The sequence below is a fragment of the Salvia splendens genome, chromosome 20 (genome assembly GCF_004379255.2).
Source record: "Salvia splendens isolate huo1 chromosome 20, SspV2, whole genome shotgun sequence".
Lineage (NCBI taxonomy): Eukaryota > Viridiplantae > Streptophyta > Magnoliopsida > Lamiales > Lamiaceae > Salvia > Salvia splendens.
Window position 1 is genome coordinate 22,680,105 of NC_056051.1, and position 25,536 is coordinate 22,705,640.

The window sequence follows — 25,536 nt, forward strand, 5'->3', positions numbered from 1 at the left end:
AATAAAAAACACTAAAAGCAAAACACTCGTCGCACCTACCTAATTAAATCTAGTATCTTAATTAATGTCATCCGAAACCTGTGTTGTTAGGCCATCCGCAACGATGTCTCTTATCTGTCTCTTAATCATCTCATCTCTTAACTATTCATGGGCTCCACTGTACTTTTCACTCCATCTCTTAACTAGGAGACAACACCTGCAACCCCCATCTTTTATCCGTCTCTTAACCATCTCATCCCTTAACTATTCATTCAATTTCATTTTTTATTTTTATTTCCAACAAATTCAATTAATAAAAACACACTTCATTAAATAAAATAAAATTACAACTTAAAATCCTAAAAATAAATACATAATTAAATTCGTGGCAAATCATCCCCCAAAGGCGGTGGCGGTGCACTCAAGCTACCTTGAGGCGGAATACCAATTTGTCTTGTCATATACTCAATTCCGGCAAGATGGGATTGATATTGTGGAGGCGTCATGCGGGAAGTGTCCGCCATCGTGGCGGTTAAGTACATGGGCAATAGGGTGTTCGAGCCAGAGACCGAGCCCGAGCTCGAGCTCGCCTGGCTTGATTCGCCTCGGCCCCTCCTCCCTCTCGCCGCCTTCACCGCCTTGGTCCCTTGCGGCCGACGGCGCCCACTGGAGGAGCCCCCTGCATCGGTGGACGTGCCCTCAACCTCTTGTGAGGCGCTTCCTGACCCGCCCTCACTAGACGAGTATTGGCCACCCGCCGTGTGCTTCGTGCGCTTCGAGCTTGAGCCATGGCTGGACTGGACACCGCCGACCCACCTTTCGACGTCTTTGACGGCCTCCCAAACATCGACATGTTTGAATTCTTTGTCGTTGTCGTCGAAATAGACTAGCAAAGCCGATCTCAGAATGTCGGCTCTAGTGGTTCCGCTTTGGTAATGAGCCGCTTCATTCTTGTAGATGTCGTAGAATTTTTTGACCTCTCTGTCGACTCGGTCAAAGTGACTTCGGAGCATCTTCAATGTGTGGCGGCAGGACCCATTCGGCTTAATCTCGTTGTAGGCCTCGGTGACCTTTTCCCAAAAGCACTTCCGGGATTGTTGATTCCCGACGATGGGATCGTACGAGACGCTGATCCAGGCGTTGTACAGAGACATCGTGTCCTTGCGGCTGTACGGATGACGGCCTACATCCTCCTCCTCCTCGGCCGACTCCTCCTCTTCCTCCACGGCGTCAAATGCCCTGGAGCTTCCACCACCTCGTCCTCCTTCCGGATTAGGTTCATCCGGATAATCCTCCCTAATTTGGGATAATCCTTGCGAATACCTCGGGCCAGAGGGACGAGCGTATGCATCCACATCAAAATGGGGTGGTTGGTACCCCGCTGGCGTCGACGAGCCTTGGGTGCCCGGCGTCGACGAACCGGAACCACCCAAGACATTGTACATGCCCCCCAGTCGCCAAATGCGTTGATGTCAAACCCGTCGGAGCCGCCGGTGTTTTCGTCGCCGGACATTTTGTGATGAAAATTGGAGAGAAAATGGAGATGATTTGGGAAGGAAAGATGTGTGTTTGTGTGTGTAATGAGGATGGAATATGAGTATTTATAGAGTAAAAAAAGAAAGAAAAAACGGTCGAAAATGGTAATATTACCGTTTGATTTTTAATTTTTTTTTATTAAATTTGAATTTTTTTTTTAAAGTAATTTATTACGTCAGCGTGACGAAGCCCACTCGCGGGCCGGCGAGTGGGCGTCACGTGTGGCGCCAGCGCGCGTCACGTCGCGCGGACGCGTGGCGAGATGGCGCGCCATCCGTCTCGGTGGGACGGGCGTCTCGGCGAGACCGGGACGAGACGGGACGCTGCAACGCGTCTCGCTGCCGTCTCGTGTCGGAGGGTCTAGACACGAAACACCCGCGCGACGCATTGCGGGTGCTCTTATAAACGTAACTCATGACTGGTTGATTGTTACCTAACTAATTTTTACGGAATATGAATGCGGTAACATGAGATGTGTCTTGATTAACTTTTTGTGAGTACGTACCTGTTTTTTTTGTCAAATGTAGTACTCAAACTACTCATTTTTTTCCCTCATATAAATTAATTTTAGTGGCTTAACCTTGACGGACTGCAAAAACTGGTGACCATTTATTGAAGTATTAATTAAATAACCCAATTAGTTATTCATGTGGTTGAGAAGATAATCCTACCAGGGACGGATCTACAGTATTGTGTGAAGGGGCATTTATTGAAGTATTAATTAAATAACCCAATTAGTTATTCATGTGATTGAGAAGATAATCCTACCATGGACGGATCTATAGTATTGTGTGAAGGGGCAAATGCCCGCCTAATTGTTCCTAATTGTTCTTACAGCATGTAATGTTTATGATACTTAAATATATACATATTCAACTAAGAGGGAATATCTTTTTATGTCCACAAACTTTGTCAAAATATCATTTTAAGTCCGTGAACTTTGAAAATATCATTTTAGGTCCTTCAACTATAAGTTAATATCATTCTAAGTACATTTTTACTATTTCCAAGTTTTTCTGAACGAAAATACCCTCAATACCTTGAAGGGTATATATTTTTAATAAACTTATCATACTCATATTTTTTTATGAATATCTTTACTATATATTTTTTATGAATTTCTAAATATAATTTAACCTTCAATATTATCATTTAATTTTGTGACATGCAAGATATGTTCCTTATTCAACTTTTTGTAATTAAAGAATTTCAAAATATTTTTAAGATATGTATACTCGTAAAATTAATGTCCCAGTCAATAGACAATACTTGAATACTGATATATTGATATTATTTTTAAATAATATATTAATATTACTGTGACATTAGTTTTACGAGTATACATATCTTAAAAATATTTTGAAATTCTTTAATTATAAAAAGTTGAATAAGGAACATTTCTTGCATGTCACAAAATTAAGTGATAATATTGAAGGCCAAATTATATTTAGAAAATTCGTTAAAAAATATGAGTATGTGATAAATTAATTAAAAATATATATCCTTCAAGGTATTGAGGGTATTTTCATCCATAAAAACTTTGAAATAGTAACAAAGTACTTCGAATGATATTAACTCATAGTTGACGGACCTCAAATGATATTTTCAAAGTTCACGGACCTAAAATGATATTTTGATAAAGTTCGTGGACCAAAAAAGATGTTCCCTCTTCAACTAATTGCCCCCTATTTAGAAAAAATATTTTTCTACTTGCCCCACTCCTAACATACGTAGGGTCACCTCCTCTAAAATAATATATATATATATATATATATATATATATATATATATATATATATATATATATATATATATATATATATATAGGGTAGTGATCAATGTATAACTAATCTTAAGTGTATAACTAGAGAACAAATCTCAGCCACACATCTTAATGGAACAAATATTATTTATTTTAATTATAGAAAATATGCTGAGGGTAATTTTGGAAATTACTTTCTGAATTAAAACATGCGATCAAATTACGCGAAATCTTCCAAATCTGCGATCCTTTCTTCTTCCAAATCGTAATTCTGAGCTGGGGGTGGCGCCGGAGAGGATACTGGCGGCGGTGGGGGAGCTGGCAAAGGCGATCGGGGCGGAGGGGCTGTTGGCGGATTCAATCGTCGCGCCAATGCTGAAAAAACCCCAAATCAAAACCTACCTCTACGTCGGACTCACCGGAATCAGCGTCGGCGGGTAAGGAGACGTAACGATGAGCTGCCGTAGAAGAGAAGCGGAGTTTCGGAACAAGAGCGGGGCGCGGTGGCTGTAGGCTCTAAGATTCGTCTTCGATATAGTTAGTTTCCGTCTACGTTTAATGTTACTGATGTATCTTGTGATTTTACTTCACTCTTGTTTACAAAACATCACTCTTGTTCTGATTTTACTTCACTCTTGTTCACAAAACACATCACTCTTGTTCTGATTTCACTTCACTCTTGTTCACAAAACACATCACTCTTGTTCTGATTTCACTTCACTCTTGTTCACAAAACACATCACTCTTGTTCTGATTTCACTTCACTCTTGTTCTGATTTTACTTCACTCTTGTTCACAAAACACATCACTCTTGTTCTGATTTCACTTCACTCTTGTTCACAAAACACACCACTCTTGTTCTGATTTCACTTCACTCTTGTTCACAAAACACATCACTCTTGTTCTGATTTCACTTCACTCTTGTTCTGATTTTACTTCACTCTTGTTCACAAAACACATCACTCTTGTTCTGATTTCACTTCACTCTTGTTCACAAAACACATCACTCTTGTTCTGATTTCACTTCACTCTTGTTCACAAAACACATCACTCTTGTTCTGATTTCACTCCACTCTTGTTCTGATTTTACTTCACTCTTGTTCACAAAACACATCACTCTTGTTCTGATTTCACTTCACTCTTGTTCACAAAACACATCACTCTTGTTCTGATTTCACTTCACTCTTGTTCACAAAACACATCACTCTTGTTCTGATTTCACTTCACTCTTGTTCACAAAACACATCACTCTTGTTCTGATTTCACTTCACTCTTGTTCTGATTTTACTTCACTCTTGTTCACAAAACACATCACTCTTGTTCTGATTTTACTTCACTCTTGTTTACAAAACACATCACTCTTAGCATGATTTTACTTCACTCTTCACTCTTAGCATGATTATTTTTGGGACAATTCAACATTGATATTATAATTAGATCAGAGCAAGAAGAAACAGAAAGGGGCTACATCTGAAATGCATAGCTAAAATCTCACAAAATTCAAATACTACACTACATCCCATCATAAAAATTGCAACGATAGCTTATCACCTAATGTTAATTCCCTAATTAAAGGAAATCAAAACTAAGAAAAACAGAAGATAAATTGGGAAATGCAGGCTAAATTATATCATAGATCTGTGTGTTCCCGCTCGGGGTCAGATGCCACGATCATGTGCGACAAGATGTCGTAGAGCGGCCCGCCCTTGGCCATCGCCTCCTTCTTCTCCTTGATCACCGCGATGAGCTCCTTCCGGAGCGCCGCCGCCGCCTTGTTGACGGTGGCGGTGTTGTTGGCGACACCGATGCAGATTCCTTCGTCGGGGAAAGAGAGTCACTTGAATCGCGAAAATATTGATAATTTCCAATCGAATTCCTCTTCAATCGGACGAATCGGCGGTAGGAGAGCTGAGAACTATTTTGCAGAAGAAGGAAGAGGAGGAGAAGAGAAGAATGCGGTTTCTTTTTCAAATGCCAATGATGTAATCTAATTTTGGATGTGCAATGACCATTATACCCCCGCCTTATTATTGTGGAGTAAATTTGTGATTGAGGGAACTAATATCTCATTAAATTCAAAAATTAATACTAGCCCTTGATTTTTTTGATCTTGTGGCTATTATTTGTTCTCTAGTTATATGGTTAAGAGGTGTTTGCCATAGATCATGACCCTATATATATATATATATATATATATATTATTTTAATATTTATTTATTTGTATGTTAATATTTTTGCCCCTCCTATTATAATTTCCTGGCTCCGTCCCGTCCCTGAATCCTACACTAGTTAAACAACATGCTCAACTTTGTAATTGGCTATTTCGATTTTTCCCGATTTAGTTAGTAATACTACAATTATCTTTATCAAGATAAAAGAAAATAGCAGTACTCCATATCATAATTACATGTTTTGGAGCACTAACGAATAAGTAATGTTCAACGTCACTGTTACATATATTAGTTTCAATTTTGATTATATGAGGAGAGTAATTAATAAAAATAAGTACTTATTAAACAACATGACAACAATACAGACATTATATATATTGGAATATATAAGATATATGTTGGCGGAGTAATTTAGTTTGGAGGAAATATTTGAAAGGAGAATGGGTGGAATATATGGGAAATGGTTTAGGAGAGGTTATATGGGAAAACTAAGGACACTTTATTTTTCAAACTCTCTCAAGTTCTCAACTCATTCAACTTGTTAAAATGGTACAACTATGCCATATTTATAGGCATTCATTTCATATTCTAGAATTCTCTACTAGATTCTTTAATATTTTATATGTGGATTTTTCTCCATAAAAATCTAGATATTTTACTACATTCTAGAGAACTCTACTAAAAATATCTAGATATTTCTCCTACTTAATTATTTTATATTTTAAATATCTATATTCTAGAGAATTCTATCTCTAGTTAATTCTACCAAAATATCTAGATATTTTTACCCTCAATTCTAGATAATTCTACATAATATCTAGATATTTACAAAATCAAGTTTATATTTTAATATTCCAACATCCACCTTAAACTTGATTTGTCATTCCGAGCAACATCCTGATCTTGATAAAGTCATCGTTTTTTAGGGGCTTTGTGAAAATATCGGCAACTTGATCATGTGATTTCACATACTCGACTTGAATCTCCTAATTTGCAACGCATTCTCTGATGTAGGGGTAGCGGGTGTCAATGTGTTTGCTTCGGTTGTGGAACACTGGATTTTTGGATAGCGCAATGGCCGACTTGTTATCCACACAAATAGTTGTTGGCTCCTTATGTGGCCACCCGAGCTCCGATAATAAACTCCTGAGCCAAATTGCATGATAAACACTAAAGGTGGCAGCCACATATTCGGCTTCGCAGGTTGATAATGTGACAATGGGCTGCTTTTTAGACATCCAAGTGAAGGTAGTGTCTCCCATATAGAACACATATCCACTTATACTTTTTCGGTCATCAGTGTCTCCGGCCCAATCACTATCACTGTAGCCAACAAGTTTATAATCTTTAGCAGCTGAATATAATAGGCCATAGTCGATCGTACCTTTGAGATATCGGAGTATTCTCTTAGCTTCCTTGAAGTGAGTAGTGGTTGGATTCTCCATCTAGCGACTTACGAGCCCTGTAGCGTACAATATTTCCGATCTTGTGCAAGTTAAGTACCGTAGGCTTCCAACCAAGCTCTTGTATAGTGTCAGATCCACCTTTTCCTCTTTATCGTTCTTTGATAGCTTGACCCCGCATTCCACCGGTGTATTGATTGGTTTGCAATCCTCCATTTTGAACTTCTTCGGGATCTCCTTTGCATAGTGTTCTTGTGTGATGAATATTCCATCTTCGTGTTGCTTTACCTCCACTCCGAGGTAGTATGCCATCAGCCCAATGTCTGCCATCTCGAATTCTTTAGTCATGGCCTTCTTGAATTCCTTGAACATGCTTGGATTGTTTCCTGTGAAAATGAGATCATCCACATACAAGCACACTATTAAGATATCATTTCCTTTACTTTTCACATAGAGCGCATGCTCATGTGGGCATTTGGTGAATCTGTTATCTTCAAGATATTTATCGATCCTGGTATTCCATGCTCTCGGTGCTTGCTTTAGCCCGTATAGGGCTTTCTTCAACCTCAAAACTTTGTCTTCTTGGCCATTCACCACATAGCCATCAGGCTGCTTGATGTAAACTTCTTTATCAAGAAATCCATTCAAGAAAGCCGACTTCACATCCATTTGATATATCTTCCATCTATTTTGGGCTGCAAGAGAGAGTATTAGTATAATAGTTTCTAACTGAGCTACAGGAGCAAATACCTCGTCATAGTCGATTCCAGCTCTTTGGCTATATCCTTTGGCGACGAGGCTAGCTTTATATCTTTCAACTTCACCGTTGGAATTCTTCTTGATTTTATACACCCACTTGACTCCAATGGCCTTGTGTCCTTTTGGTAGTGTCACCAGCTCCCACGTGTCATTATTCTCGATGGATTTGATCTCTTCATCCATCGCGACTCGCCAATTTTCACTTGTCGTAGCTTCTTTAAAGCTAACTGGTTCACAATCAGCAAATAGGCAAAATAAGGTGAGATCTTCTACCCTTTCGGTGTCTTCATACACTCCATCCAAACTTCGTGTGCGTTCTGTGGCTCTTTCATTCAAGAAAGATGGTGGTGAGCTTCTGACAGCTGATGTAGGAGATGTAGGTGAAGTTGTTTGTTCTTGTTGTTCCTCTCCCGTCTGCTCGCTTGTTCTTTGATCTCCAAATGTAGGTACGAAGGTGAAGTCATTGTCCGAGCTTAAATCCCATACTCCTTTGGGAATGGCAGCTGAAGTGCTTCCCAACTAAGCATCCTTCACAGAGTTGATCGGGGTGCTTGATGGGCGGTAATCATCGTACCATTTCTTTATTTGATAGCAATTTTAAGCTACCAAAATTCTAGTGCCCAAATCGAAGATGCCATAGCCAAGACTTATCTTTATAACATGCTTGAAGACACTTAACCACATCATTTTGAACATTTAATAAAAGCATTCTATTCTTGGACATTGGCACCTTGGCGATTAAATCATTTTTTGCTATCTCTTATTGAAAGGCTATAACCTTTCTCTAAGAGTTGTCCAAGACCCAGTATATTATTTCTCATATCGGGCACGTAATATACGTTAGAAATGAAGTCATGAGCTCCATGCTTTAGAAGAATTAGAATCTTGCATTTTCCTTTACCTGGAATTTTAGATTCATCACCAAAGGAGACATTGCCACTTACTGATTCATCAAGTTCCACGAACATGCTCCTGTTCCCGCACATATGGTTGCTCGCTCCTGTGTTGAGCTACCACATATCATCTTTTCTTCCAGCTTCTCCTTTATAAGCTAGAAGAACACATCCATTTTCTTCATTCGTATTCTCCACATAATTGGCCTTCTCTTCAACTTTTGATTTTGTGTCTCTGCATTCGGAAGCATAGTACCCATATCTATGACAATTATAACACTTTATTGAAGATTTATCGTACCTCAATTGTGGGTTGCTCCTTCCTCGTCCTATACTTGGGGACTCATTTCTTTCTTCATTGTTTGCAAAATATCCCTGACCACGTCCACGAGCATATCCTCGACCACGACCACGATCTTGTCTTTGTCCGCGACCTCTTTCTTGTCGACAACCACCATTGCCCGAACTTTCTTCTTTCTCCTTTGGGCTTACTTGCAACTTTAAAAGTTGTTCTACAATTTCTTGTTTCTTCTTTTGTTTCTCCTCATATGCTTGTAGCGAACCCAATAAGTGATCGATAGTCATTTCCTCCAAATCTTTTGTTTCTTCTATTGTAACTACTATGTGCTCAAAATTAGGGGTTAGAGAGCGCAATATTTTCTCCATGATTCTAACATCCTCCAATTTTTCACCATTTCTTTTCATTTGATTTGATACTGCCAAGACTCTTGAAAAATAATCCGAAATTGATTCGGACTCTTTCATATGTAAAGACTCAAATTCTCTTCTTAAAGTTTGGAGACGTACCTTCTTTACTCGCTCCGCACCAACACTCGAGATTTGGAGCTTCTTCCACGCTTCTTTGGCGGTGCTTGCACTTGAGATCTTCTCGAAATCGTCATCCCCTAGAGCTTGGTAGATGAGATAGAGAGCTTTCTTGTCTCTCTTTCTCGCATCTCGCAACCTATCCCTTTGTTGTTGGGATAGACTGGTCTCGTCTTGCAGCTCCTCTTAGCCACTCTCCACGATCTCCCAAACATCGTGGGCTCCCAATAACGTTTTCATTTTGATACTCCAATTATCGAAACTGCTCTTATTGAGCATGAGGACTTGGAACGATGACAAGTTAGCCATACTATAGGTAGGAACTTATGGCTCTGATACCACTTTGTTGGAATATATAAGATATATGTTGGAGGAGTAATTTAGTTTGGAGGAAATATTTGAGAGGAGAATGAGTGGAATATATGGGAAATGGTTTAGGAGAGGTAATATGGGAAAACTAAGGACACTTTATTTTTCAAACTTTCTCAAGTTCTCAACTCATTCAACTTGTTAAAATGGTACAACTATGCCATATTTATAGGCATTCATTTCATATTCTAGAATTCTCTACTAGATTCTTTAATATTTTATATCTAGATTTTTCTCCATAAAAATCTAGATATTTTACTACATTCTAGGGAACTCTACTAAAAATATCTAGATATTTCTCTACTTAATTATTTTATATTTTAAATATCTATATTCTAGATATTCTATCTCTAGTTAATTCTACCAAAATATCTAGATATTTTTACCCTTAATTTTAGATAATTCTACATAATATCTAGATATTTGTATAATATCTAGATATTTACAAAATCAAGTTTATATTTTAATATTCCAACAATATATGTTCCAGGGTGTCGAAACGGGTATCCGAACCCGAAGAGTTCAATATTATACTACCCAATCTCGACCCGTATGTTTATAGGGTATCCCGATACCCGCATCGGGTATCCCGGGTACCCAAACCAGTTGGCTGTAATTTTACATGTTTGTAATTTCAGAATAAATTTTGGGATTGTTGCTACACTATGATATCATATTTGTGTTTTATACTTTGTCGTGTTTGCATAGTTTTCAACTATTAAATATGCACAAATGTGGTAATTTCTAATCTCTTACTTACTGATAATATGATTAGAATGGAAAAAACAAATGAAATACTAACCTAAACAAAAGAAATACTCACCTTAATTGGAAGACAAGTCAGAGAGGAGATACAATATAAAAGTAATAAAGTTTATCGGTCAATATATATTTGAAACTAATTAACTAAAATATTGAAAACCCTAATTAACCATAAAAATACCGGGCATTATCGGGATTATCGGGTATACCCATACCAACAAAACTTTAAAACACAATACCTGATCCCGCCTCGTTTCCCGCTATCACCAGGTAGTGGGTACCCGATACCCGATGGGTATCAGGTCGGGACGGGAATACCTGTTACCCGCAACCCGTTTCGACACCCCTACCCAAAATCATGACATATGATATAATATAAACTTGTAAATAAATTAATACTACTATAAAATAAGCATTCTAAAGAAAAACTTGGATCTTTTCTAAAATAACACAAGATTATTATTGAAATATTTGATAAATTATTATACACTGATCAATCTAATTATTCCCAAAGAAGAAAACCCTCTTTACAAGAACAGTTCTCTAAATGGATGCCATTAACTCTTGCTGACCACTTTGATTCCAAAATGGGGTTTTCATTTGGCCAATCTACAAATGCATCAAACTCTTTTTCTTATTTCCCCATTGTAGAAAGCAACTTAGTTTCTTTTCCACAGAGCCTTTGCAAATCTCATACACAAATTCATCGTATTGGTAAAGGGTACGGCTATTAAGATTTTCATCACCAAACTTACAATGCACATCTAATCCTTTGGCATTGATAGGAAGTGTGTCTTGGATAAAAATTCTTTGTCGTTGTGAGACTTCACATGCACTCAAAACTTCTTGAGGAATGAGAGCAATGAGTAAAAGAGAGAGAAAGAGGGTTTGTATCATGGTGTTTTTCATTTTCGTTTTACAAGATTAATGTGTGGACAATATTGTCGAGTTATTTTATAGGCCTATTACAAGATATCACAATTAATAATGGACGCAATTTGGTTTAATATTGGTTTAACTTTAGATACTATAAGAACGTGGTCCACTGAAAAAAATATTCACGTAGTGTTCTCATATTGAAAATGTTTTAATTTCTTATAAATAGATGGATTTGCATTTAATTATCAAATATATAATCGCACCATGGCTTTATGCATGGGAATATATATAGGCAATAAATTTACCTATTACTATTGCAGCAATTTACCTATTACTATGATTATATTTAATCCTGCAATAGATTAATTATTTTTACATGCACTTCAAGTCAAATTTGATATTGTAAATAAATACTTCTCCGTCCCACTTTAAATGGAGCATTTCCTTTTTGGCACATGATTTATGTACTGTTATTTTGTGAGTTAAGTTGAGAGAATAAAGTAAGATAGGCGAAAAAGTAAAGTGAGTGATGTTGCTATTTTTAGAAATGTGTCATTTAGTTAAAATGGGACGGAGTGAGTATTATAGATAAGAAACTAATTGCATTTGTAGTTAAGGTACGTAATTTTTTTTTGAAGTGTAACGGATATTTTATTAATTTAAAGATATTTTGAATTATTGTACTTGTTAATTATTTCATTAATTTTTTAGAGATTTTGAAAGTTGTTAAGGATCAAGTAATAAAAATATTCCTCCTCTTCACAAAAAATATAATATTTGGATATAGTTATTAAGGATGAAGATAATTTTGGTATTTTGGTAGTAGTACGAAAAGATGAGCTTTAAATATACATACAAGAAAACAAGAGCCAACTCAAGAATTCACTCATTCACCTTGTATTCACTCTATACAACACACTTGTAATGCAAGTTCACAAGCCAAAATGAACATGGCATATGTAATAATAAAGCAACCATTTTTCACAAAATATTCTATCAACACCCCTGCCTTAGAAATTCACCATTGAAGTGGCTGTCAAAGATGAATTTGGTCAAGTTCAATGCTCTGTTTATTCATCTGATACACAGTATCTCTCCCACAAACTAACTCCACTCGATCGAGCATTGCTTCACGAGGTTTCAAGCCGGCAGTCCTCATTTCATAAAGAGTTCTAACCGCCTTGACACAGAGGCCATGCTGCATATAGTTCGCCAACATTGCATTGTAACATGCACTATTCCTCTTACTACGACCAAACTCGAACGCCCTTGTTGCGTCGCTCAGGGCACCGCATTTTCCATACAAATCCACCAATGCACACTGCACAAAGCTGTCGGAATCTAGTCCTAGTTTCATTGCATTCGCATGGACTTGTCGACCGTACCTAATAGCACCCATCCTCCTGCAGAGAAAATCGGATTTCTAGGCTAGTTTGCCTTTAAAATAACGTAAATGTACCCATTTTGTTATCTATTCCATAAATAGGAAAAACGTCAGTCTCGTTGGCGTGTTTTAAGTGAAAACGCCACCCGTATTGGCGTTTTACAACGTATGTGTCGTCGTATTGCACGTACGTTGAAAAACGCCGACGTGGTTGGCGTTTGAACTAAAAACGCCAATCGCACTGGCGTGTTATGAAAAACGCCAATTCGGGTGGCGTTTTTCATGTTGCCTTCCGCCGTGAAAAAAGGCCAAAAATTCTCCCAAGTTATACACGCCAGTGGGATTGGCGTTTTTCGTCAAAAACGCCAATCCCACTGGCATTTTTAAGTGAATTTTGAGTTAAAACGAAATGCACCCCAAGTGTTTGATGAAATGCCTCAAAGAGGATTCTGTCCTTGTCCTTTACATAGCATACCAAGTGTTTGATGGAATGTTTAAGTGAGCTCCAGCCAGCTTTTTACATCCTAAACTTCGATGAAAACGCCAATCCCACTGGCGTTTTTTGAAACACGCCATTTGGTATCCTTTTCAAAATCAGCTCTGATTTTTCAATTTAATCATTATTTTGTTATTCGCTAATTTTACATAAAATAGAAAAGAAGTTTCTACTGTCAAATTAATAATCATATTTAGACGTCTCCAAACCGAACCGGCCCGGATGAACCGGCCCGGAACCGTCGCCGGCGGTTCCGAACCGGAACCGGAACCGTCACCGGCGGTTCGAACCGGCACCGGAACCGCCGGAACCGCCGGGCCGGTTCCGGTTCCTCATTTTATGCAAACCGTAACCGGCGGGTCGGAACCGCCGGTTCCGGCGAAACCGGCGGTTCGGCGGTTTCCGACACAATTTCAGGCCTACTCCCTAGCCTTTTCACAATTTCAGGGTTAAACCGGCGGTTCCGGGCCTAAACCGGCGGTTACGGGCCTAAACCGGCGGTTTCCCACCGCAATTTTCAAAATTTGAAAATTCAAACGGTCCGTAAACCGCCGGTTCCACCGAAAACCGGCGGTTTCGGCGGCGAACCGGCGGTTTCGGCGTTATTTTTCAAAATTTGATTTTTTTTTTTTTAAATTTTTAATCACAATTTTCCCCTATAAATACCCCCTCCTCTTCCATTTCTACTCACCCCATTCTTGTGTTAATAAGAATTTCTCTCTCAATCTCAATTTCTCTATTCTCCATCCTCATTCTCTCAAGTTGTGTACGTTGTTTGCGCTCATAATTTACTCACGTTGTTCTTGTTCACGTTATCATATAGTCATATTCACATAAACACTACTATCTATTCTCTACTTCCAATTTCCATAATATCATGTCTTCATCTCGTCGTGGTGGTGATCGGGGCAAGGGCATTGCTCAAGATCAAAGTGACTCTCGGCGTCGTCGTGCCCCTTCTAGAGCACAAGTTGCGGAGGAGGTGGGAAGGCGAGCCGCTCTTCGATTACAAGTAAGTTCTAAACTTCTAAATTAAATGTTTTACTATGTTAATATGTTATAATAAGTCTTTAATTTGAGAGCACCATTTGGTATACTTGCTCGGAAAAAGATTATGTGCGGACTACCGCCTTTTCTTATATCCTTGTGCAATATGGCCTATTGTGGAATGCCTCAGCGTGGTCCTTCCTTTGATTTATATGTTAGTATGTTTTAATATGTTATATGATAAGTCTTTAATTTGAGAGCACCATTTGGTATACTTGCTCGGAAAAAGATTATGTGCGGACTACCGCCTTTTCTTATATGCTTGTGCAAGATGGCCTATTGTGGAATGCCTCAGCATGGTCCTTCCTTCGATTTATATGTTAGTATGTTTTAATATGTTTTAGTACGTTTTAATATGTTAATATGTTTTAATATGTTTTAATATGTTTTAGTAAGTTTTATATGTTTTAATATGTTTTAGTAAGTTTTAATATGTTAGTATGTTTTAATATGTTTTAATATGTTATAATATGTTAGTATGTTTTAATATGTTAGTATGTTTTAATATGTTAGTATGTTTTAATATGTTTTAATATGTTATAATATGTTAGTATGTTTTAATATGTTTTAGTAAGTTTTAGTAAGTTTTATATGTTTTAATATGTTTTAGTAAGTTTTAATATGTTAGTATGTTTTAATATGTTTTAATATGTTAGTATGTTTTAATATGTTTTAATATGTTTTAGTAAGTTTATATGTTTTAATATGTTTTAGTAAGTTTTAATATGTTAGTATGTTTTAGTATGTTTTAATATGTTAGTATGTTTTAATATGTTTTAATATGTTATAATATGTTAGTATGTTTTAATATGTTAGTATGTTTTAATATGTTTTAATATGTTATAATATGTTAGTATGTTTTAATATGTTTTAGTAAGTTTTAGTAAGTTTTATATGTTTTAATATGTTTTAGTAAGTTTTAATATGTTAGTACGTTTTAATATGTTTTAATATGTTAGTATGTTTTAATATGTTTTAATATGTTAGTATGTTTTAATATGTTTTAGTAAGTTTTATATGTTTTAATATGTTTTAGTAAGTTTTAATATGTTAGTATGTTTTAGTATGTTTTAATATGTTAGTATGTTATAATATGTTAGTATTATATGTTTTAATGTGTATAATTCTCGTAGGAGGAAGAAGATCGAAATGCGGCCTTGTTACTTGCCACCCTCGGCGACGAAGAGCCACATTCGGCTTCACGTTTCGAATACGATGTGAATCTATCATCGGACGAAGGCGACGATGGATCGCATCAATTCCCACCTTCTAGTGCCGGCCAAGTTGGTGAAAATGACGAGGAGGCCGAAGCTCATCCTCCTTCCGGAAGACAAAAGAAGAAGATGCCTCCAAAGTTGAAATCCGACATCTTCACCAAACATTACAAGAAGGTCCCGGTTGTAATTTCTAATCCTGATGATTCGACCACTACCGTGGAGACAGGCGAGTTCAAAGCTTATTGCAACTATTGCGATAAAGTCTATCCATTTGTAATCGGTGGGGGATATGGTACTCTCACACGCCATTTGAAGGCAAAACACCCCGTGGAATTTGGGCATTCTAGATCCCAAACCCAAATCAACTTCCCCGCCGGCTCATCGTCTCAAACAGGTACGCCACTATTTAAATACGATCCCAAAAATACTACCGATACCATGGTAAGATGGGCGGCAATGAAACATTTGCCGTTCAATTTTTTTAATGACAGAAAATATGAAATGACTATGCAACAAGCTTTTAATGTTGCTGCAAAAAGAATTCCCCCCTCTACTGCTCAAAGATCTAACAACCGGCAGTATTTTGCAAAAAAAATGGAAATTGCAAAGAGTCTATCCACCTTGGGGCACGAAGTTAATATTTGCTCCGATGTGTGGACGGATTCTTTCCAACGAAATTCTTACATGGGTATTTCTTGTCATTTTATAGACAATAGTTGGTCTTTAAATAAACGTTTGATTGGTTTTAGACAATTTCCTTCCCCACACACCGCACAAGCAATTGCTTCTTTAATTATTCAAGTTTTGAATGAGTATGAGTTATGCAACAAGATATTTTCGGTTGGTTTTGATAACGCAACTGCCAACACCGCAAGTATATCCGATTTAATTGCGGCTTGCTCCCCGGTGATAAGTGGTAAGTATTTTCATCAACGATGTATTTGTCATATTTTAAACTTATGTGTACAAGATGCTTTGTCTTTATGGCAAAGACATATTCAACCTATTACTACAACTGTATCCTTGATCCACTGGAAGCCTCAAATTGGCAAGGCGTGGAAGAAGTATTGTCACTCGAAGAAAATAAGGTACACAAAGTTTACTTTAGACGTTTCTACTAGATGGAACTCTACATATGACATGTTGCAATCTACAATGGAGCATATAGACTATTTAGTTGATTTTTATAGAACTTACCCTGTTGATGATTTATATCTAACATCTTCTTGTTGGGAACAAAGCCTGAGTTTATTTAAATTATTCAAAAATTTCGAAGTGCCACTATGGAGTTATCGGGTGTGTATTATTGCACATCCGTTCGTGTTTTAGAACATTGCATGATCATATCACTTGGTTTTAAAACTGCAATGAAAAATTCCGCAAACAATCTTGAGCTTATGTGTGTTTTATATTACATGGTTGAAAAATGTCTCAAGTATTTCAATGAGATCCCAACAGTTTTTTTTGCTTGCCAAAGTTTTGGATCCAAAGTGGAAACTAGTTGGTACTTTCAAAATTTTAGAATTTTATTACAACAGTTTAGCTTCTATTGATCTTGAACCACTCCGAGCTTTGCAAACTGACGACGACGACAACTACATAAACCTTGCCCAAACATTCCAAATAAACCTCCCCCACCTCCCAAGCCTCCAAAGAAATTTTGAGTTCGACTTGCGGGCTCTCTTTCACGATTACGAAGTCAAGTACAACACTACCCACCAAGTTCGACCTAGACCCCCCCGTCAAACACAGAACTTTGGCTTCTTCCAAGTTGATGACCCCGACACTCAATCCCAATTGGCGGACCTATACGCCTTCAGCAGCGGAGGAAGGACGGCACATTCGGTAAGTGAGTTAGATTTATATTTAGACTCACACTTTTCATTCAATGAGGAAGAAGGAGGTCCCGTTCCCCAACAAATCGACGTCCTAGATTGGTGGTCTTCACACGAGAAAGATTTTCCCATCCTTGCATCAATGGCCAAGGAGATCTTTTCGGTTCCGGCTTCCACTGTCGCCGTCGAGTCCGCCTTTAGTGTTGGAGGCAACGTCTTGGACGACCGAAGAAGTAGGCTCACCGGACAAAACATGGAAGCCACCATGTTACTTGATGATTGGTGCTCCGCCGAAATTAGAGACCAAGAACCGGATTGGGACAAACTAGTAGTACAACCCGACCAAGACTACTTCCCCGACGAAGAAGAGTAGGCGCCAATACTTCCGATCAAGCCAAATAGGTAAGCAAGGTAAGAGAACTACGTGGACTTTGATTCCAAAATGCAATTGAGCATTGAGGATACGTAGGCATCTCAACTTATATTTCAACTTAAATTTTAAATTTAAGTTTAAATTTAAGTTGAGCTCAAGTCCTTTTCCTTTATTTCTTTTTTTCTCCCCTTTATTTCGAATATGTAATTTTGTAAATTGTAATGAAGACTTTAAGTCTTTTGTAATTTATAATTTTGAAGTTGTAATTTCTAATTTTTATGTTGTAATTTGTAAATTTTAACTTGTAATTTGTAATTTTAAAGTTGTAATTTGTAATTTTGAAGTTGTAATTTGTATCAATAAAATTACATTTGTACATCGCTTCATTCTAATGTTATTTACGCAAGTTTTTTTACATTTTAAACTTGAATTACAATTTACAAAATGCAAAAAAAAAAAAAAAAATCGGATAAACCGTCGAACCGCCGAACCGGCCCGGAACCGGGTAACAACCGACGGTTAGGCCGGTTCAAGTGAACCGGCGGTTCACGGTTCATAAACCGGAACCGTGCGGTCTTCGACGGGCCGGTTCCGGTTCCAACAAATCTACAAATCTTGAACCGTGAACCGGCGGTTCACGAACCGTGGTGACGTCTAATCATATTAAATGATTTTGGAGTGTTTATCCATCCATTTGCAGTCGAATTCAAAATGAGATAGCCGAATTAAATTTGTTTTGTTGAACAATTATTTAGAATGCTCCAAATTGAAAAACAAAGACAGATTCTTGAGAAAAGGTGGATATAAGATAAAGAGTTCATCTCACATCAGAAGGTTGAATATTGTTGCCGTGTAACAGCCAGAACTCCAGATGTAGTGAAGCCATTCACAGCAAACAAGCCAATCCCATTGCCGTGTATAACTTGGAGAATTTTTGGCCATTTTTTTCCACGCCAATCCCATTCACAGCAAACACGCCAATCCCATTGGCGTGTATAGACTCGCCGACGGAGATGGCGTTTTGTGAAACACGCCAGTGAGATTGGCGTTTTTAGTTCAAGCGCCAACCTCGTCGGCCTTTTTCAACGTACGTGCAATACGACGACACATACGTTGTAAAACGCCAATACGGGTGGCGTTTTCACTTAAAACACGCCAACGAGGGTGGCGTTTTTCCCATTTATGGAATAGATAATAAAATGGGTACATTTACGTTATTTTAAAGGCAAAGTGCCCTAGAAACCTGATTTCCTCTCCTCCTGCAAGCCTTAAGAACAATCGAAAATGTGTACTCGTTCTTCTTTACTCCCTCCTCTCCCATCTCCTTAAACACATTAGCTACGCCCACAAAGTTGTCGTCGTTGCAGCAATTCACAATCCTAGACGTCCACACAGCTGTATCCCGACACTTAACTTGCTGGAAAACTCTTTCAGCACCCTCATAATGCTTCAGCTTCCCATAGAAACTAATCAAGAAACTGCTCAAAGCATCGTTTTTCGAAAACCCAACTTTCCACAACCAACCATGAACTTGCCTCCCGAGTTCAAAGTCAACTGTACACACACAAGCTCTAAGCACACACATGAGAATTCCCGGAACCGAAAATCCCATCTGATCAGCACCCGCGTTCTCTAATTCTTTATCGCTCAGCATTTTAACAAACAATTCCGTGGCTTCATTAAACTCTCCATTCTGAACACAACCAGCAATCAGAATTGCCCAAGAGTTAAAGTCTCGCACTGTCATTTCATCAAACACCTTGCGTGCATGTTCCAAACAGCCACTAGATACATACATCAATAGAATCCTGTTAATCACAGGTAAGCTCGGATGAATCCCACTTGTTCTAATATGCTCGTGCAATTCAATAGCTTTGAAAGGGTCACCAGATTCTGTACATTCTTCCATGAGTGAAGTGTAAATATCTATTGGTATAGGCAATTTAAGGCCGTCCATCAATCGCAAAATGTCGGAGGTGGTGGTGACGGGCTTCTTGGCCGGCTTGATTCTTACGGGTTTAAAGGGTAGTTTATATTTAGGTCTGTGAAGGGGCAACTGGATTTGGGTTTTATGGTTAGCATTGAAATTGTTGAGGTTTTTCAATTGGATATTCATGTGGAGGAGTGATGGGGCTCTGGCTGCTGTGATTTCCATTTAGCAAGAGCATTGATATCGGTGTGGTTCCTGCAATTCTTCGCCTGTAAAGTAAGTCTCTACTTTATGTTATACTCAGAATTTTGACACTGAACTCAATAAATCTACAATTCTTCATTTCAAGTTTGAAAAGAAAAACAAGTAGTACTAGGCAAAATTCCAAGAAAGGAGTTCATGACAAAATGTATCCGCCATATGGACCCTGAAAATAAAACTTTCCAGCCATGGTATAGACGCGATAAGCTCTCGCGTGTTTTAAAGTGAAACACGCATATTCCTCTCGCATGTATTAAAGGAAAAACGCGTCTTCTTCTCGCGTGTTTAAAGAAAACACGCGACACGCTCTCGCGTGTTTAAAGAAAACACGCGACACGCTCTCGCGTGTTTAAAGCAAACACGCGACACGCTCTCGCGTGTCTCCCTTGCTTCAAAATACGTCCAGAAGGCAGAACAGACCCCAAACACGCGAAGAGCAGCGGCGAAACCAGCGAAAATCGGTGAAAGCAGCGGGCTAATCCCATATTTAGCTCTCCCATTCCAATTTGAAGTGTTGTTAGGTAAGTTTGAACCCTTATTTTTGAATTTTATTGGTATTTTTTAGGTGGGTATAATAGTTAGGGTTTATGGGTTAGAAAGTATTTTGGTTCAATTTAGTTGAATTTGGTGTTGAATTATTCAATATGTTTATTTTATGTTGAATTTGGTGTTATTTTGTTGCATTTGATCTTAATTTGGTGAATGTGATTGATATTTTGTTGAATTATTGACTTTGGTTTTGAATTATTGATTTGGTTATGAATTATTGAATTTGGTTGAATTATTGTTGAAATATTGAATATGGTTGAATATGGTGTTAATTTGTTGAATTTGGTGTTGATTTGTTGAATGTGGTTGATATTTAGGTTTGAATTATTGAATTTGGTTTTGAATTATTGAACATGGTTAAATTTTGATTATATTAGGATGTCCCGATATGGACCAGAAGATCCTTCTGTTTTGCATTATCAGCACAGTCATATATCGCGCAAGGCGTGGGCAGGCCAGGAAACAACCTCTTTCAATATTCGGCGCTTTGAAGGACATTTCTGGGAAATCGATAATCATCACAGACGCGTGATTGATTATGTCTGTAGATTTGGTTTAGGTGGAGTACTTTTCTGTGGTAAGGCTCTGGATGTAGATCATGCGTTGATCACAGCTTTGGTTGAGCGCTGGAGGCCAGAGACACATACATTCCATCTTCCCGTAGGGGAAACTACCATTACATTACAAGACGTACAAGTATTATGGGCATTACGTGTTGATGGAGTACCCTTCACCGGAAATGGGTTTTGTGAATCTGGGTGGAGGGGTTTATGTGAAGAGCTCTTGGGCTTCTATCCCCTTCAAAGCGAGATGAAGGAAAACGGTATCTTGGCATCCGCGCTAATACATAGGATGGCGATTGAACCGTTAGGAGATGGTCTCGAAGACGAAGCCTACATTCAACGGGCACGTATGATTGTGCTTGTGCTATTGGGAGGGTTGATCTTATCCGACGGCTCAGGGTGTAAGATACCTCTCATGTGGTTGACCAAACTTCGAGATGTAGAGGCTGCCTCTATGATTAGTTGGGCGAGTGCTGCACTTGCTAAATCAATCGTATGTGCATCCAACTCAATTCCAATTTTTTCACATATCATTGATACAAGCTGATAATATGATATCTTTTCATTCAATATAATAAATGAATTTGCACGAGGGGGATCATAAGCAACACCCAAACCTGGGAGCTGAATAATTTTCCCATCCCAATATAAACTCACAAACACCATTAAACCTGCAAAATAAGTGCGACATAACATCATATACTACAAATTCAACATACTTAGATAAATATTGAACAACATTAAAATCGAAAATTCAATACCAAGTTCAATGCCATAAACCCTAAATCTATACCTAACTAACATATAGCAATGATAATTGAAATTAATAGTCAATAATTACCTAACACCACTTAAAATAGGAATTAGAGCAACAAAATCACGGATTCACTTCGATTTTCGCCGGCTAGAAACGTTGGCCGTCGCTGAGAGTGAGAGATTGAGCGAGCTGGAAGTGAATTCGCGAGTGGAAAGTGAGGTCTCTGCCGTCTGGACCAGAATTTGTGTCTAGCTGAAACACGCGAGAGCGTGTCGCGTGTCAACCCAAACACGCGAGAGCGTCTCGCGTGTTTAGTTAAAACACGCAAGAGCTTCATGCGTGTTTCACTTTAAAACACGCGAGAGCTTCTCGCGTCTATACCATGTCTGGAAACTTTGTTTTTCATGGTCCAAATGGCGGATACATTTTTGCATGGCGTCCTTTCTTCGAATTTTCCCAGTAGTACTATCATTTTTAGTGTTGCAAACTTGCAAAGGTTGAGCAAATTCGACCAACTTCCATTTTTTCTGCGCCGAATTTGATTGGAATTGAAAAAATTAATCCAAACTAAATCCCATAGCAAAACGGAAAGCACGACCGAAATGTCTGTAATGGAATAGTATGATGTTTCTGCACGTCAGTTGTAAAATTGAATGAATTTAAAGAACAAATGCTTTTGTTAGTGTTATAATCAAGTGTGAGGTAGTATACTCACAACAGCAGCGCGGCCGTTACTGGTTCAGGGCGGCGGCGGCGAAGGTGAGGCAGACGGAACTTGGTGGTGCTGTAGGGAAACAGGTGGAAGCGACGTGAAGGTGGAGATGTAGGAGCGGAAGGCGGCAATTGGTGGCGAAATAAGAAGAATCAAATTGTGAGAAAATGAGGCGGCGCGTGTTTTCATTTTTCCCCTTTTAATCAGAATTTATCTTTTTCATGTTTTTCTGTAGTATTACTATTTTCTGCATTTGTTTTTTTTTTAAGCACTCCAATATGTTGCTGGAATAAAGGCTCTATTAGGGTGTCCACTATCATGCGGACACCCCAATAGACTCGCTCAGTTTTTATCTATAGCCCCAGTTTTTTTGTCTATAGTCTCAGTTTTTTATTTTCGCCACTATGGTGGACACTTACAATAGCCCCCAAATTTTATAATCAATTTTCATTTTAAAATGTTTTTAGTTTTAATCAAGTATAATTAAAATCATCGCAATGTAAATAATTAGAAAACGAGGTAATTGGACCCGAATATTCGTTGTATTGCAAAAGGATAAAATTATACAACGAATATTTAAAATAAAATACAACTAAAAACTCAGCCACTGTCTACTCGGTGTCGGAGTCGGCTTCCTCGTCTTCCTCTTCTTCTTCTCCTCCTCCTTCTCCTTCGCTGCTGCCGGCCGCGGTTTCCCCAAGAGCATCATCAGCTAACCCTAGCCGACGCTCAATCCGAGTGATGAACTTCTTGTAGATATTCCTGACGAACGGGTCACTCTCAGCTGCGTATTTGCTGCATACGTCCTGCAGTTGTTGCATCAACTGCACATCTATGTTATCCCTCAAGACCTCATGGGGACCTTGCAACATGTGCTGGGGGATTGGGGCGGGCTGGGGGATGCGAGATCCAGACGCGGCCGACGATAGGCGGGAGGCACTTATAGCCCCTCTGGCGCTGCGGATAGAGGTCTGTTGCCCCGGGGGCCGTCCTCGCCTAGTGTGTGTAGCGGCTGGCTCTTCGACTTGCTCGTCGGGCTGCTCGAACGAGTGCGAGTCGCTTCCGCTGCTGTAGTCCCCGGCAAGGTTGTGCCTTGTACGCTTCGGCCCAGGAGCTGTGTTGACCTCTCGCGCCACGATGGCCTTGAATTTCAGACAATCCGCGAGGACCAGATACTCATCCCACAGTGTGAACTTCGGCCAACCCTTCGTGTTGTATTGGCCCATCGACAGGGCCTTCACGTCTATTTCGCTTCGGCCACTCCCAGCGTGGAGAAGGTTGTTCTGGTATATGGACGCGAACCGCTTGGTAGCCCGCAGAATCCTACCCCACTTTTTTCGGAGCTGTTCTGGGTCGCGCTTATCGGCGCCGTCGGGTTTGAAGTCCTCGTATGCCATCATGACGCGCCTCCAAAAGCTCCCCTCAGGCTGATCTGTGTCCACCACGGGGTCCGATGTGATGGCATCTCACGCCCTCGCCACGGCTATGCTCTCCTGTTTGGTGTAGAGCTTGCCCCGGTTGGAGCCAGAGCCACCGCTACCGCCGACACCACTGCCCTCGCCACCGCCACTGCCGACGCCGCTGCCCGAGCCGCCACCGCCGCTCCCCGAGCCACGGCTGCCGCCGTTGCTGCCTCCGCCCCTACCGCCGCCGCCTCGGGCCGGAACCGACGTTTCCACCCATTCTGCCGGCGTATCTGGGACGCTGGAACTGAGCAGACCCATCATAGTATCATGTGCGTCTTGATCTGCTTCGGTGAAAGGAGATTGGATGGATTGGAAAGGGGACTCCGGACGCGGCTGGTTAAGCGCGTCGAGGTTGGGTCTGTAATCTCCAAATGCGGAGCGACTCAGATTCCGCTGAATAGGTGGGGGCGTTGGAGAAGACCTCCACGACTGAGATGGAGGTAGGTTTGGGCACGATGCCCACGGCGGGGAGATTGACTCCACATCCACGGCTGGGACGGAGACCCGCCATATCCCGTCGGCTGAGAAGGATAGCCGCCATATCCCGATGGTTGTGAAGGATAGCCGGCCGACGGCTGTGAAAGATTGCCGCCATAGCCCGATTCCTACGTGTCGGGTGATTAGTCGTCTCCACCGTGCATTTTTTAGAGAGTGAAAGTGTAGATAGTGAATGGAGGGATTTTGTGAAAATGGTGAAAAAATAGGTCGTGGAGAGTGGTATTTATAGAGGTAATTAAAAAAAATTAAAAATTTGACGAGGACCGCCGGCGCGGCGAAAGGACGCCTGGCACGTCCTCGCCCTGGCGTCGCTTATCCGTCGTCCGCCGCCTACCGCCCCATTTCCTCTTCCGCCCTGGGGGCGGACATCTCCCTCACTATAAATCGCCCTGGGACCGCCCCTGCCGGGGCTATAGGCGCGGCGGTCCCATAGTGGATGCTCTTATCTACTCCATCCGTCCTCGATTAATTGTCACTCTTTGACCAGGCATGAGTTTTAATAAATGTAAAAAAAAAGTTGGTTGAAAAAGTTAGTGAAATGCGAGACTCACTTTTTATATTGGTTTTATAATAAAATGTGAGTAAAGTGAGTAAGTGGAATGTGGGACTTACTTACCATTTATGGTAAAATGAAATGTGACAATTATTGAGGGATAGACCGAAATCGAAAAGAGGGATAATTAATCGGGGACGAAGGGAGTATATCTTATTCCACTTGAGGTTTCTATCATAATCTTTATTCTAGCAATATTTATTACTTTAAAAATTTTGTTAGTTAATATTACAATTAAAATATTAATTTAATCTATCTATCTATACATATATAAAAGGCAAGTTTTGGCTTAAATTTAAAATTTTGGGTGAAATTTTAAATATTTAGTATTTAGTGGACGTTTCTTATGATATCTATTCAAAATTTATGAATAATGGAGTCAATTTAATGTTTTATAATAAATTTGGAAATAATGTTGTTCAATGTAAATCTTAACACGTTCAACGAAAATTGATGAAACGTCAAAAATGTATTGATTATGATTTGCTTTCAATTGTGCCATTAAGAAAAAATTTCAGTTTCTGACTGTAATTAATTATGTCTATTCATATTTGCGA

At 39.3% G+C, this 25,536-nt stretch overlaps 1 protein-coding gene across 1 annotated transcript; it reads right to left on the reverse strand.

The window, feature by feature from the left end:
• Positions 1–12,374: 12,374 nt before the first annotated feature.
• Positions 12,375–19,924, reverse strand: LOC121781683 (pentatricopeptide repeat-containing protein At1g31790-like). Its single transcript, XM_042179392.1, has 2 exons — positions 18,956–19,924; positions 12,375–12,747 (listed from the first exon to the last, which is right to left on the reverse strand). The coding sequence occupies exons 1-2, from the start codon at positions 19,843–19,845 to the stop codon at positions 12,375–12,377; spliced, it is 1,263 nt and encodes a 420-aa protein (XP_042035326.1). The 5' UTR covers positions 19,846–19,924.
• Between the last annotated feature and the right edge of the window lie 5,612 nt (positions 19,925–25,536).